Source organism: Pistacia vera, unplaced genomic scaffold, assembly GCF_008641045.1.
Source record: "Pistacia vera cultivar Batoury unplaced genomic scaffold, PisVer_v2 Contig109, whole genome shotgun sequence".
Lineage (NCBI taxonomy): Eukaryota > Viridiplantae > Streptophyta > Magnoliopsida > Sapindales > Anacardiaceae > Pistacia > Pistacia vera.
The window spans coordinates 1,243,426-1,257,405 of NW_022195126.1; the positions used below are offsets into that span (position 1 = coordinate 1,243,426).

The window sequence follows — 13,980 nt, forward strand, 5'->3', positions numbered from 1 at the left end:
TAATCCCCCATCAAACTGAAAAAAAGATAGCTTATGAGGCATGGAATGTTCTAATTAGATTTGTATGGTTTATGATTGCTGAGGAATTTGTGGAGCGTGCTCTAATTTACTCAAAATAGTTCTGTTCATTGTATTTTATTTTTGGACTGATCACATATGCTTTAAAGTAGTTGATTTTGGGATGTAAATGTAAAAAATTAAAACTGCAGGAATTTTAGGGGTGTAACTTTCATAATTGAAAACTATTGGGGGGTGAAACTGTAAAAATGAAAATCAGGAGAGAGAAAAAATGGATACCCGCGGGTTCACCCGTACCCACATAGGGTAGGGTACGGGCCTAAATTTTTTGGACCCGTATTGAACCCGTACCCGTGATGTTTCGACCCTAACCCGAATCACCCACCCGTTTTGCCAGGTCTAACTGTACTGTATTGTAAAATTTTCTTTGTATTGGATAAAATAATGAACTAAAAATGTTAATTAATAATATGGAAGTGGAACACAAATAAAGCAAATTCNTGCTCACCCCGTTATTTTCCTTTGTGGATGCAGGATCTAGGTGACGATGCAGTCGGAGGGGCGTCGGCAAGCGAGAAGCAATAGCTACACTGTTTCCCCTGTTTTGTCTTTTAAAATGGCATTTTTGTAAATGACGTTCTTTGTGTACAAAAGACGTATGACTAATAATAAAAAAAAGGAAAAGTTTTGGGCCCATTTTCTATTGTTATTATGCATGCATTGTACTAGTTTACAGTAGTTGTTACAGTTCTTGTGCCGCTGTTGTCTCCTCTGCCTCTGGACCACCTTCACTCATCGGATGATCCACCGGAGCGTCTTCTCGACAACCTTTGAACTACCGCCGCCGTCAGAGTCTATGATTTGGAATGCGGTTGGGTTTTCCTCCTCTTTCTGAATATCAACCATAATTTTGTGTAAGGAAGCTTTAGGATCGAATATTTTTCAGAATATGGCACTTTCGTCGTCGAAAATGGCAGAGAAATCGAAGGTGTTCGTCGATCGTTTTTTAGGTATTTGACTCGATTAAGCGATTTTGAAGGGTGGAGGTTGTTTTTAATTTTCAAAATTTAAACAAACTTCTATCAATTATAGTATTACCTGCATATGTTTAAATCATTTCACTTTAACCCATTTTACATGTTTAATGAATTATAGGCGTGCCATGTCAGTTCTTCTAAATTAAAAAACAATAAAAAAACATTTTTAAGGTCTTTTTTTTTTTAATGCAAACTTGGGAGTCCGGGGGTTAAATTTCATCGAGAAGCGAAGCCTACTCGAACAAAAATCGAAACCACAATACGCAAACAAACACCCTCGAATCTTCGAATCAATCAATCATTCAAAGATGCCAAAAAAGATGGGAGTGAACAGCAAAGCCGAGGCCGCGCGGGCTCGCAAAAGCGCCACGGAATCGGAGCGGAAGGACCGCGAAGCAAGAGAGAAGGAAGAGCAGTACTGGCGCGAAGCAGAGGGAGAAAAGTCGCGCGCCGCCAAGAAACGCGAGGAGGAAGCCGAGAAGCGAGCTGAAGCCGCGGCGCGGAAAGCCGAGGCCAAGCGTTTGGCCGAGCTGGAAGAGAAAGAGCTGGAGAAGTCTATGAGAAAGCCGGATAAGAAAGCGAATAGGGTTTCGATTCCGGTGCCAAAGGTGACGGAGGCAGAATTGCAGCGACAGCGCGAGGAGGAGCAGGCGCAGATGGCGAAGAAGGCGGAGGAGGCGAAGAAGAAGCAGGCTAGGACGGCGGCGGAAGAGGAGTATGAACGGATGGTTTTGGTGACGAATACGAACAGGGATGAGTCTGTTATTGAGGCAAGGACTGTGGAGGAGGCCATTGAGAAGATATCGTTGGCGGATAACTTGCCGGTGGACCGCCATCCAGAGCGGCGGCTAAAGGCCTCGTTTAAGGTAAGTCGAATCGAGATGAATTATTGAATGTTTGTTCTGTTTTAAGTTTTTTATTTAATGTTGCATAGAGTTGTTTAGAAACTAGCTTATTATTTTCATTTAAACAATTTAAAGTGATGAGATTTTTGCTTTTATTTTTCTTTATTTGGTAAAATGAAGCAATGCATGCTTTTAACAATTAGAAGTGTACTTTGATCCAGTTTTATGTTACAAGTTGGTGGAGTTATTATTATACGATGATTGTGGTTCAAATATCTATATCAGCTAGAATGATGTAAAAGAATCTGCCATTCCTCATGAAGCTAATAAATCATGGTCTACCTTGCAAGTAGATACTGATGTAAAAGAAACTGTAGAGCTTTTCAAATTAGTAGCACACTCTTCTGGTAGAGCTAATTGATCTCTTTTCAAACTTTGTTGATGTTTTAAATTTTAAGTCCTAGATTTTTCTTTTTCTTTCTTTTGATGCTACATGGGTTTACTTTGCCATGTGGGACATATATTTGGGGATGGTAATTACATTGATTTGCGGCATGAGGCATGGATGGGGAAGGCGGTGTGGCGTGGTGAAGATGGAGAGGGTCCCCTTGCGCTCCGAAGATGCCCCACAGCCTTCTGATAATTGGGGGAATTCTTTTTGTGCTCTCTGCGTCCCTTTGCTCTCTGAAGCTGCCCCATTGCCTTCTCATACATAGTGGATTGCTTGGTTGCTTTCTTTGAGTGCTTGCTAATAAGTTTTCTCTTTCTACTTCAAAGATTGAATAGTGCATATGCAAGATAAAGTGTGTGCTTTGGTATTGGGAATTTCAAGTCAGTCTGCTTACAATTCTCTTAGGCCAGTAACCTAGTACTATGTAGTTACTTCAATCCTTTTTGGATTGAATTTTGTTGGTTTGCAACATTCACTATTATTTATTTATTTTTTTTTTTGAAATGATTACTCTTTCTCTTTCAGTTCTCCCTTTTCCTCAGAAAATGTCCTTTAGCAAAAGTTCTCAAATTTCATAAGAAACATTTTGTATTGTCTTCTGATAACGCTTTTTTTTCATGCAATATTGTGATGCATTCTTTAAAAATCAACTCACGAATTGTATGTATTGTAATGATAAGCAATGTTCTCTTTTTCCATTTTATCTTGTTACACTATGATGTCCAAAATTTTTATTATTCTTGTTGATTTTGACTAATTCTTATGAAATTATACAGGCTTTTGAAGAAGCTGAGCTCCCTAGGCTTAAGGAGGAAAAACCAGGTCTTACTCACACTCAATACAAGGACTTGATATGGAAACTATGGAAGAAATCTCCAGACAATCCTCTTAATCAGGTTTGTTTCAGAAGTTTTGAATCAGGGCTTTTGAGTTAATCTTAAATGTTATTCGCAATCTTATCAGTTTCTTCTCTACATAATGTGTGTAACATTATTTGACCCCTCAGGTTGATGTGTAAATGTCAAGATTCATTTCATTGAATAATAGTGTTACTGTGGTCTAGTGGGTCAACCACGTCTATCTGTGTCTAACTATCTGGGTTTAGGGGTGGATAATTGGATATCTGGTTGTGTTGATGTCATTACTTCATAAATCAATTATTTTTATTAATACCATCTTTCTAGATCTGAGGTCTATTGTCCATCTATTTCCATGTGTAGGTTGCAGAGTAAGCATCATTGGATTCATTGTATCTTGAAAATAGAGTGACAGGCCATTCTCCTTGGGCACATCATTGAGGAATGTTACTATATCTTGCAGAGTGGAGTGTTTACAATTTGTACCTTATATGCGATCATTGTATTTTTTGGTTAAGTTGAACAAAACCAGAGTGTTAACAATGTTTTTCGGTTTCATTTCTGTTCCTGCTTGTTACTGGAACGTCCATGAGGTTTTGGTGAGTAAAGAAGAAATAAACTTGAGATTTCATGAATGTATATGCAGAGAATTACATTTGTGTTAAATGCGAATATTACCTTTCTTTGTTATAAAAGATTCCGCTTTTCACTTGTGGTTCACTGTTGTCTAAATATTGGGCATAGAAGCTATAGGAGCCAATAAATGCCTGGTTAACTGGAAGTTTTCGGCCTAAGATGCCTTATCCTTGAAGGTTGCAGTGATTAGAGAGTACTGTGGAAAGCTTGTTTACTTATTATCTGGTTTGTTTGAAACTATGAAGGCAGTATTTCAGTTTAGCTATTAAACTTTGGTGCAATATTGCTAGCTGGTTTAGAACAAGGCATTGTGAATTGGCTCTTAGGAAACCATTAGTTTGGTCTGTAGGCTTTATAATTACTACAGCTACTATTGGTAATATCCAACAATCAAATGCATTATGTTGAATACATGTGCCCCTTTCATATAGAAACTTTTGGGGATGATTAGTTGGAACAGTTACGGTGCTTTATATCTCTAATATCACCTACAAAATATAATATAGTGGTTCATATATTGCCAGAGTATTATGCTTCTAATTTCTCAAATATATAAGACCTACTTATTTTTTACATTTTTTGTTTTGATAATCGGGGGTGTCTGAGTCAATTTGCATGCATTTCAATTAATCCTTTGAGACTTTGGAACCGATTGGGTAAGAGATCCAATTGTCACTCCTATTAGTAGCTGTGAGGACTCAAGTTCAAGAGACCATGCAAACTTAGATTCTCTTTTACTCTTTTACTCTTTTACCATTAGGTAATGTTTTAAAACTCGGAATGGCCTAGTCGATTCAATTGGGACTCAAGGCCTTCATAGGGCCAGTTTACCAATTTCCCTATTTATCGAAAACCTTAAAAATTGGGATAATGATCGGCAAACAATTGAAGGCTGGGATGTTAGGGTTTTAAAGAGGAAGGGTCGGTGAGTGTAATAGTGGTGATGAAGGTAATTTCCAGTGAGTGAATCGACCAAAAAAAAAAACCATGGTGGCAACAACCAGCTTTTGCTAGCAATTGGCGAGGCAAACAAGGGTAGGGTGAGATGGGATTTTGTCAAGAGGTTGAGGGGAGTATTTTCGTGGTGATGGGAAGGGTTGTCGACGCCGACGGTGGTGAGATTTGGCCTGGCTTTTTTACGCCGACAGTGGTGAGATCTAACCGAAATCGAATTGATTTCGGCTAGATCTTGGGTAGGTTTTCTGGGGAATGGCTTAGGGGATAATTGGGATTGCATTTGGCATGCCGCCGTTGCCAACTAGTCAATTACCGATTTGTATTTGGGGTGTGTTGGCTAAATTGCAAATCTGTAGGGACTTCACTGTAATTTTTAGGGGTGTATTTACTTAATTTTAAACTTTTGGACACTTGGTTTGACTGGCCGGTCAAACCAGTTAAACTGGTCAACCCAGGACCCGACAACTTTGCTGGGTTCCGCCACGAGTTCGTTATTAAAACAACATTGTTATCAGGTCACCCAGTGGTAGTTTAAGACTTATTGTTTTCATGTTCCGTAGATGTCAACAAATAGCAGGGCTAAAATTGTTTTCCATATTTAGGCACATTGTGTTCTAATGATTCCACAAAACCACCATTAATTGATCTTATCATTCGCCATTAACAACACACATTGATTAAACAGTTTTTTTGAAATGATAATATGGTTTTCATTCTCAGTAGTAAGGTGGTGGACTAGTGACTTAAATGCTAGCCAACAACTTTGTTGTTAAATAACATAACTTCTACTAACTAGCAAAAATAATAATGAACATGTGCTACTGTTGTTGGCCAAATTCCATTCTATCTGTTACCTCTAATCATCTCTACCTTACCTTATTTGAGGCACATTCACCATAAATTAACAGCCTCACCAAACATGTACTGGCCCTTTTAATTTTCTGAGATGAAGGGATTTTGTTGCGAACCTACTCTACTGTACTATTCTAATCATCCACAAATTCACAGCATCAAAATATTCAACCATTAAGTATGAACAATCTAAACATTCAGAACTTCAAGTATGTATTTCCTGGTAAAGTCAGATTTACATTCATGTATGGACACTTCTCAACACCAGAATTCAATTAACAAACAACAAAGAAAATAAATGGAATTGCTACGCTGGACTTCGAGGGCCAACTACCTCCCCTTTTACTCAATTCTTTCTTGATGCCTTTTCAACCTCTACTGCTCCCTTTTATTCACTTCCTTCCCTAACAGAATTCCATTCTCAGCCACTTATCTGTCGCCACCTGTTTATTCTACCTTTTTGCTTCTCTTCACACTTTAGTTGCTCCCTTTATCACAATTGATTCCCTGGTGCTTCTTCCCATGCTTATTATTATAAACCCTCATTTCACGTGTTGTATCAATACCTTCCCGAAGAAGAGCCACCTTGTCCTCAAGGTGGAAAGAAGGAAATTGGTAATTCAGGCCGTCATACTCTTCCCAAGTATTCTCATGGTGGGGTAACCCTTTCCACTTAATTAGAACTTCCCTTTGACCATTGATTAGCTTGCGTATTTTCAGCACGTCTTCTGATTCGACAACTAAAACCAGGTCCTCATTTAAGGAATCGGGAAGAGGCTGAGTGTTTGGCGAAGAAAACTTGGCTTTCTTGAGTTGGGACACATGAAATACCTTGTGGATACGAGCACTAGCTGGAAGTTCTAACCTGTTGGCGGCTGATCCGATTTTCTCCAGGATTCGGAATGGCCCATAAAACCGGGGACTTAGCTTTTCATTGCAGTGGGCAGCAAGTGATTTCAGACGGTAGGGCTATAGCTTAAGGTATGCAGATTCGTCCACTTCAAACTGAACATCCCGTCTCTTCGCATCAGCCGAATTTTTCATGCGGTTTTGAGCCTTATGCAAATTCTCCTTAAGCTCCAGGATAATACTGTTGTGATTCTAAATCTGCTGATTGACTTCATCTACTGGGGAGCTATGGTCTGCGTATTTCAACAATGTTGGAGGGTCTCGTCCGTACAAGGCCTTGAAAGGACTCATACCCGTGGAGCTGCTATAAGTAGTGTTAAACCAGAATTTAGCCCATGGAATCCAGTGAGGCCACTACCGAGGTTGATTTCCTACAAAACAGCGAAGGTAAGTTTCCAAACATCTGTTAACAGCCTCCGTTTGACCATCTGTCTGCGGGTGATAGGCCGAACTCATATGTAGCTTAGTTCCAGCCTGCTTAAATAGTTCTCCCCAAAAATGGCTCATGAACACTCGATCGCGATCCGAAACAATCGTCCTTGGAAAGCCGTGGAGTCGTACCACCTCTTTGATGAATGCGGCTGCTACTTCCTTGGCTGTATAAGGGTGTTTGAGTGTGAGGAAATGGCTATATTTAGTGAATCTGTCAACGACCACCAGGATAGTATCCACATTGTGTGCTTTCGGAAGCCCCACTATAAAATCCATGGAAATATCTTCCCAAACCTGGATTGGAATAGGAAGGGGTTGCAATAGACCAGCAGGCCGCAATGCTTCATATTTGTTTTGTTGACACACACTATAAGAGTTCACATAATGTTGAATATCCCGTTTCATTCCATCCCAATAAAACACATTCATCAGGCGCTTGTATGTTCTGTAGAATCCAGAGTGGCCTCCAATCGGGGATGAGTGAAATTCATGCAAAAGTTTTTGAATATGAGGGCCTTGTTTCGAAACAACCAACCTGTTTTGGTACATAAGGTGTCTGCCCCTGAGTTTGAAATGAGGGTGGCCGTGAGGGTTAACCATGAGCTGTTGGGTGAGCTACCGCAACTTACCATCTTGTTGGATGGCCTCTTCCAGTTCTTCGAATTCGCCGAAACAACCCATTGAAATGGCGTTATTCTCCACATTCTCGGGCCGCCGGGACAATGCATCCGCAGCCTTGTTCTCTGGCCCTGGGCGGTATTGTATTTCAAATTGCAACCCCAGTAATTTTGACACCCATTTCTACTGCTCTTCATTCAGCAACCTATGTTCAATCAGAAAATGGAGGCTTTTCTAGTCAGTTCTGATGACAAAACGTCGGCCAAGCAAATAATGTCTCCATTTCTATACCGCCATCACGATAGCCATCATTTCTCTTTCATAAACAGACTTGAGTTTCGAATTTGCTGATAGCCCTTTACTGAGAAAAACAAGCAGCCTTCCTTCCTGCATTAAAACAGCTCCCAAACCACAACCTGACGCATCAGTTTCAATAAGAAATTGTTTAGAGAAATCAAGCATTACCAACACCAGTACACTGGTCAGCGCAGATTTCAATGCCTCAAATGCTTCCTGAGGTTTCTCACCCTACATGAATGACTCCTTTCTTAAATTAGTCAAGGGAAGAGCTATCTTACCATACCCTTTTACAAAGCGTCTGTAATACCCTGTCAAGCCGAGGAACCGTCTGAGTGTTTTCACATCCTTCGGTTGGGGCCAGTTGACAATACTTTCAATCTTTGAGGGATCCACAGCCAACCCGTGTGCCGAAATGAAATGGCCCAAATATTCTAATTGGGGTTGTCCGAAGAAACACTTCTTTCGATTGGCCACTAATTGATGTTTTAGCAGTGTCTGAAACGTGAGACTAAGATGCTGCATGTGGTCGTCCATTGTTTTGCTGTACACCAAAATATCATCAAAGAATACCAGGATAAACTTCCGAAGGTATGGCCGAAAAACCTCGTTCATCAAGGCTTGGAATGTGGATGGGGCATTGGTCAACCCGAATGGCATAACGAGGAATTTGTAGTGCCCTTCGTGAGTTCAGAAAGCTGTCTTGTGGGTATCCTCTGGTTGCACTCTGATTTGGTGGTGCCCAGACTTCAAATCCAGCTTGGAGAATACCTTGGCCCCTCCAAGTTCATCGAATAACTCGTCAATGGCGGGAATGGGAAACCTATCTGGGATTGTTACTTTATTGAGTGCCCTGTAATCAACGCAGAACTGCCACCCACCATCTTTCTTCTTAACCAGCAGAACCGGACTGGAAAAAGGACTGATACTTGGTTTAATAATCCTTGAAGCGAACATCTCACTAATGATTTTCTCAATCTCATTTTTCTGGTAATAGGGATATCTGTAAGGTCGAAGGTTTGGGGTTTGGGCATCAGGATTTAATCGAATGGCATGATCCTGAGGTCTACTTGGTGGTAATCGCGGCAAAGGCTCAAAGACAGACTGAAATTTTGCTAACATTGACAACAAGCTACTACTGACATTAGCTTCTTCATCCGATTGTTTTTGTAGTTGCCCAAATTCGACCAGATAACCAGTTCCTTCACTCTTCAATGTTCGAATCATTGCTTTCAGGGAAACCATTGTTTTACTCAACGCTGGATCACCTATAAGAGTCACTATTTCTTGACCCAACTGAAATTTCATTACCAGCTTTCTCCAATCCATTGTAGTGTCACCCAACGTTTCTAACCAAGCCATACCGAGGACAACATCTGCACTACTCATGTCAAAGGGAAAAAAATCTTGAATTATTCGTACCTCCTGAACTTCTAAACATACTGCCTTACATTCGCCCTCACTCCTTACCTTATATCCATCTCCAACACGCACCCCAAACGACTGTGTTTGTGTCACCACAATGCCCAGCTTTTCTACAATCTCCTTACTAATGAAGTTGTGGGAAGCCCCACTGTCAATCAAGATAATCACCTCCTGACCCATTATACTCCCCTTCAACTTCATCGTTTTTGGTCCATTGATTCCAACAACCGAACTCAAAGAAAGTTCANTCGCTTCCGACGGCAGTTGATGATCCCGCCTTAGCTTGAGATGAAGTTTGACGAGCACGACGATTACGAGGACGACTTCTAGAACCACCGGGAGCTGTTGGAATCGGGGGCATAGTTTGAGGTGTATCGGATTCTGAGAATGGGAAAGTGGGACTATTTGAATCTCCTCCTGCATTTATGTTAGTAAAATCAGCAGGACTAGGACTAGGATAGCAGTTTCCGTCATCATTGTAATTGATGGGAGAGAAATATCTATCTATTGTAGTTGAAAAAAAAAATTGATGTAGAAGAAATAAAAATTAAAGAAAGCAAATTGGAGTATGGAAATTAGAATTTCGAAAATTGGAAATATGAATTAAAAATTGCAAAAACTAATAAAAATTAAAAAATGAGCAAATTGCAAAAACTAATAAATGAATAATTGAGACTTGAGAGATTAGAGATTAGAGAATATGAGAGAATGAGAGAATTTGAGTTGTGAGAAAAATGTGAGAGTTTAGGCCAATTTATAGGAAAAAATGGGAAAGAAAAATGACGAAAATGACCCCTACAACGGCTATATTTCAAGGGTAAAGGGGTAATTTGAAAAATAAAATAAAATATTTTATTTTTTTTAATTTTTTTCGGCCAACCCGTCGGGTTGGGTTGGCGGGTTGTAACGGCCAACCTGACGGGTTGCCGGGTCTCTTGCAAAAGAGACAAAATAGCAACCCGCCGGGTTGCGGGTTGCCATTGTGCAACCCGGCCTGCCCGGGGGTTGCTACCGGGTTTAACCCGCATTTTATCGGGTCGGGTTAGGGTTGACCCGCCTAACTCGACCCAAAATTTCCACCTCTAGTGGTGATGGGGAGGGTCGTCGACGTCGGCGATTGTGAGATCTGGCCGAAATTGAACAATTTTCGACTAGATCTTGGATAGATTTTCTGGGGAATGGCTCAAGGGATGATTGGAATTGCATTTGGTGTGTCTTCGTTGTCAACTAGTCGACTGTCAATTTGTATTTGGGGTGTGTTGGCTGAATTGCAAACCTGTAGGGACTTAACGTAATTTTTAGGGGTATATTTGCTGAATTTTAAACTTTTTGACACTTGGTTTGACCGCGGGTCAAACCAGTTAAACTGGTCAACCTGGGACCCAACAACTTTGCTAGGTCTCGCCATGGGTTAGTTATTAAAACAACATTGCCATTAGGCCACCTAGTGGTGGAATAGGACTTATTGTTTTCATGTTCCGTAGATGTCAGCAAATATCAGGGCTAAAATTATTTTCCATAGTTAGGCACATTGTGTTCTAATGATCCCACAAAGCCACCATTAATTGATCTTATCATTCGGCAGTAACAACATGCATTGATTAAACAGTTTTTTTAAAATGATAATATGGGTTTCATTCTCAGCTGTAAGATGGTGGATTAGTGACTTAAATGCCAGCTAACAACTTTGTTGTTAAATAACATAACTTCTACTAACAAGCAAAAATAATAATGAACATGTGCTGCTGTTGTTGGCCAAATTCCATTCTATCTGTTACCTCTAATCATCTCTACCTTACCTTATTTAAGGCACATTCACCATAAATTAACATCCTCACCAAACATGTACTGGCCCCTTTAATTTTCTAAGATGAAGGGATTTAAAGGCAATTAAGTCCTCCAACCTGTAATTCTTGTTTGTAATGAAAGATTTTTGAGTCATATTGATGATATGCACTTATAATCTACATTCAAGTAATTTAATAATTTATGGCTATGTGGGCATCAGGGGAAGATAATTCCTGGAATCTGCAGAAATAGAAGCTGCATAAAAACTAATTTAGTCTTTTGTTTCTGAAATGGGACTGTGCCTGAACATCAAAAGTGGCATTGTTTTATGATGGTTCGAAAATTAAGGATTGAGCGAAAACTTTTAACTCTCCTGAGAAAGAAGACAGTAAAGAAGAGAACAATCATCGCAGGTCTAAAATCTGATAACTATAGTAGAGGGATGCTTCTTCGGTTACTCAATACAGTAGTTCAACCCGGAGATAATGTACTGGCAATTCATGTTGAAGAACCAAATGATTCTTTTGATCTCAACACTTTTCACATTCATGAAGATTTATGCAAGTCCAAGCAGGTAGGAGCTGTAGTTGTCTTTGGAACGATTATTTAGACTAGAAAACATTTGGTTGATTGGTTAGCTGTTTCTTTTTTCAATGGTGTAATTATAATGCAGGTTGATTTCCTTGTCAAAGTCTGTACTGGAGACTCTTGATTTCCTTGTCAAAGTCTGTACTGGAGACTCTTACATTTCAGAATTGTCGAATGCAGTACGAGTCAATTATGCGACGATCCTTGCACTTGGATGCAGCCTTTCAGGGTATTGAATCTGATGAGTAAGCAAAAGCTCCCTCTTTCTTTCTTTATCTTTCTCTCATGTGAATTTTTGTTATGCAGGCCCAAAGATTCAGTAGTAAATTCATGCCTGAAAGCCTTGCCTCCCACTTGTACACTTCTAGTAATGGATAATGCAGGAAGAATCCGAGTTCAGATGCAGGGAACCTCGCAACAAGGATCTACAAAAGTAGTCCTTCAACCTTCACTTTCTTCTCCATTGAGATATCCTTCCTTGGACTTGAAGCAATTGGCAACCAGCCATCAGTTAAAAAAGTCGTTCACTGCACCATCTGCCTCAATGTCATCACCAATCAGACAAAATTATGATATGAGACTCTACAGTTTAAAGAAAACAGTGCAGGTTCCCAACTTCTTATCACAAGAACTCTCTCAGAGATTGTCACTCCTAGAAGCTGAGGGATCCATTAGGCGCTTCACATCACAAGAGCTCAATCATATTACTAATAATTTCAGCCCTGAAATGTTGATAGGAGAAGGTGGGAACAGTGAGGTTTATCGAGGTAACCTTCAGGGTGGTCAGATAGCAGCAGTCAAAGTCCTCAAAATTACACACTGGTCAGAAGAGGATGTTTTCCGAAAGTAGAGTTGCTATCAAGTATGAATCGTGAGAACATAGTTCAAATAATTGGATGCTGTCATAGCAAGGAAGTGAATGCAGTAGTGTATAATTTGTTAGACGGAAGCCTGAAACAATGTTTGAAACAACTCAAGTGGAATGAAAGGATGGTTGTTGCTATTGGTGTTGCAAAGGCGCTGGAGTATCTTCATCACTGTTGTGACCCTCCAATCATTCATAGAGATGTGAAGTCATCCAACATTCTCCTCTCTGACAATTGCCAGCCACAAGTAAGTTCTGCCTTAATAAAATTCATTCAAAATGCCCACTGATTATCATGTTAAATTTCACTTGGATGGTTTTACATGAGTATTAGTATTCACACCTATAAAATATGCTGCATTTCACATCCTAGCTCTCAGACTTTGGAGCAGCGATTGTACATCAAACTCAGCAAGTTTCAGCTGACATAAAGCCAACTGATGTTGTCAGGACCTTAGGATACTTAGCCCCAGAATACATGATGTATGGAAAGGTTGACGAAAAGATTGATGTGTACTCCTATGGGATTGTGCTCCTGGAACTTATCACAGGGAAAGAAGCTATTCAAACAAACCAGACGAAACATGAAAGCTTGGTACTTTGGGTAATACTTATCTTTTGAGTCAATACTGAAATGAAGTTTCTACATCTAAAAGCATTAAGCAAATGTGCATTGTAAACTTGCAGGCTAGGTATTTACTCAGCTGTGGCCTATGCGAACGTCTAATTGATCCTTACTTGAATGAAGACTACAAGAAGGAAGAAATGGAAATAATGATGTGTGCGGCACGCCTCTGCCTCTTGCATTCATCTTCTAGAAGGCCAACAATGAAGACAGTAAACTTTTTTTTTCATAGTCTGAAAAAAAATTTGCACATCAAATTTCCATTCTACCAAAAGTGTGAATGTGCATACTTTGAAACCTGAAATTTTCAATTAATGGACCACTTTTTAATTCTTTTACTAGATTTATGATTCACTGGGCTTGTTATCTTTTTGTATGGCCAAAAAGAATATGGTTTCTAGCCATCTTTTTCAGGTACTAGTTAACATTGTTCTGTTTTGGCAGATACTGAGGTTATTTGAGGAACCAGAATACTGGCTAAAGGTGAAAAGAGAAAAAGATGAGCTCCTAAATGGGATTATTTCCAAAGGAGAAACAGACCTCTGGAGACACTATGATGAGTCTGGCTGCAAAGAATCCAGGACTTCTGACAATAGCTAAACGTTTTTAACAACTTGTCAGTTATCAATGATCTATAGAAATTTAACAAAAGTATGTCCCGATAAAAAGGGTCACAAGTTGGTCCCTTCTTAACAATATAAAGTGGTTAGATTCTTTGCGGAGAAGAACTTCACATTCTGTTCAGAATAAAAGGCAGTCAAGGTCGAATCAATTCTCCCT

The 13,980-nt window shown here is 39.8% G+C and overlaps 1 protein-coding gene and 1 pseudogene across 1 annotated transcript; both read left to right on the forward strand.

Annotated features, from left to right (window-relative positions):
- Positions 1–1,236: 1,236 nt before the first annotated feature.
- On the forward strand, positions 1,237–3,847 carry LOC116135824 (coiled-coil domain-containing protein 124). The gene is made up of 3 exons (XM_031421541.1): positions 1,237–1,921; positions 3,128–3,247; positions 3,572–3,847. The coding sequence occupies exons 1-3, from the start codon at positions 1,364–1,366 to the stop codon at positions 3,581–3,583; spliced, it is 690 nt and encodes a 229-aa protein (XP_031277401.1). The 5' UTR covers positions 1,237–1,363; the 3' UTR covers positions 3,584–3,847.
- Positions 3,848–11,453: 7,606 nt separating this feature from the next.
- Positions 11,454–13,800, forward strand: LOC116136757 (annotated as a pseudogene).
- Positions 13,801–13,980: the final 180 nt, after the last annotated feature.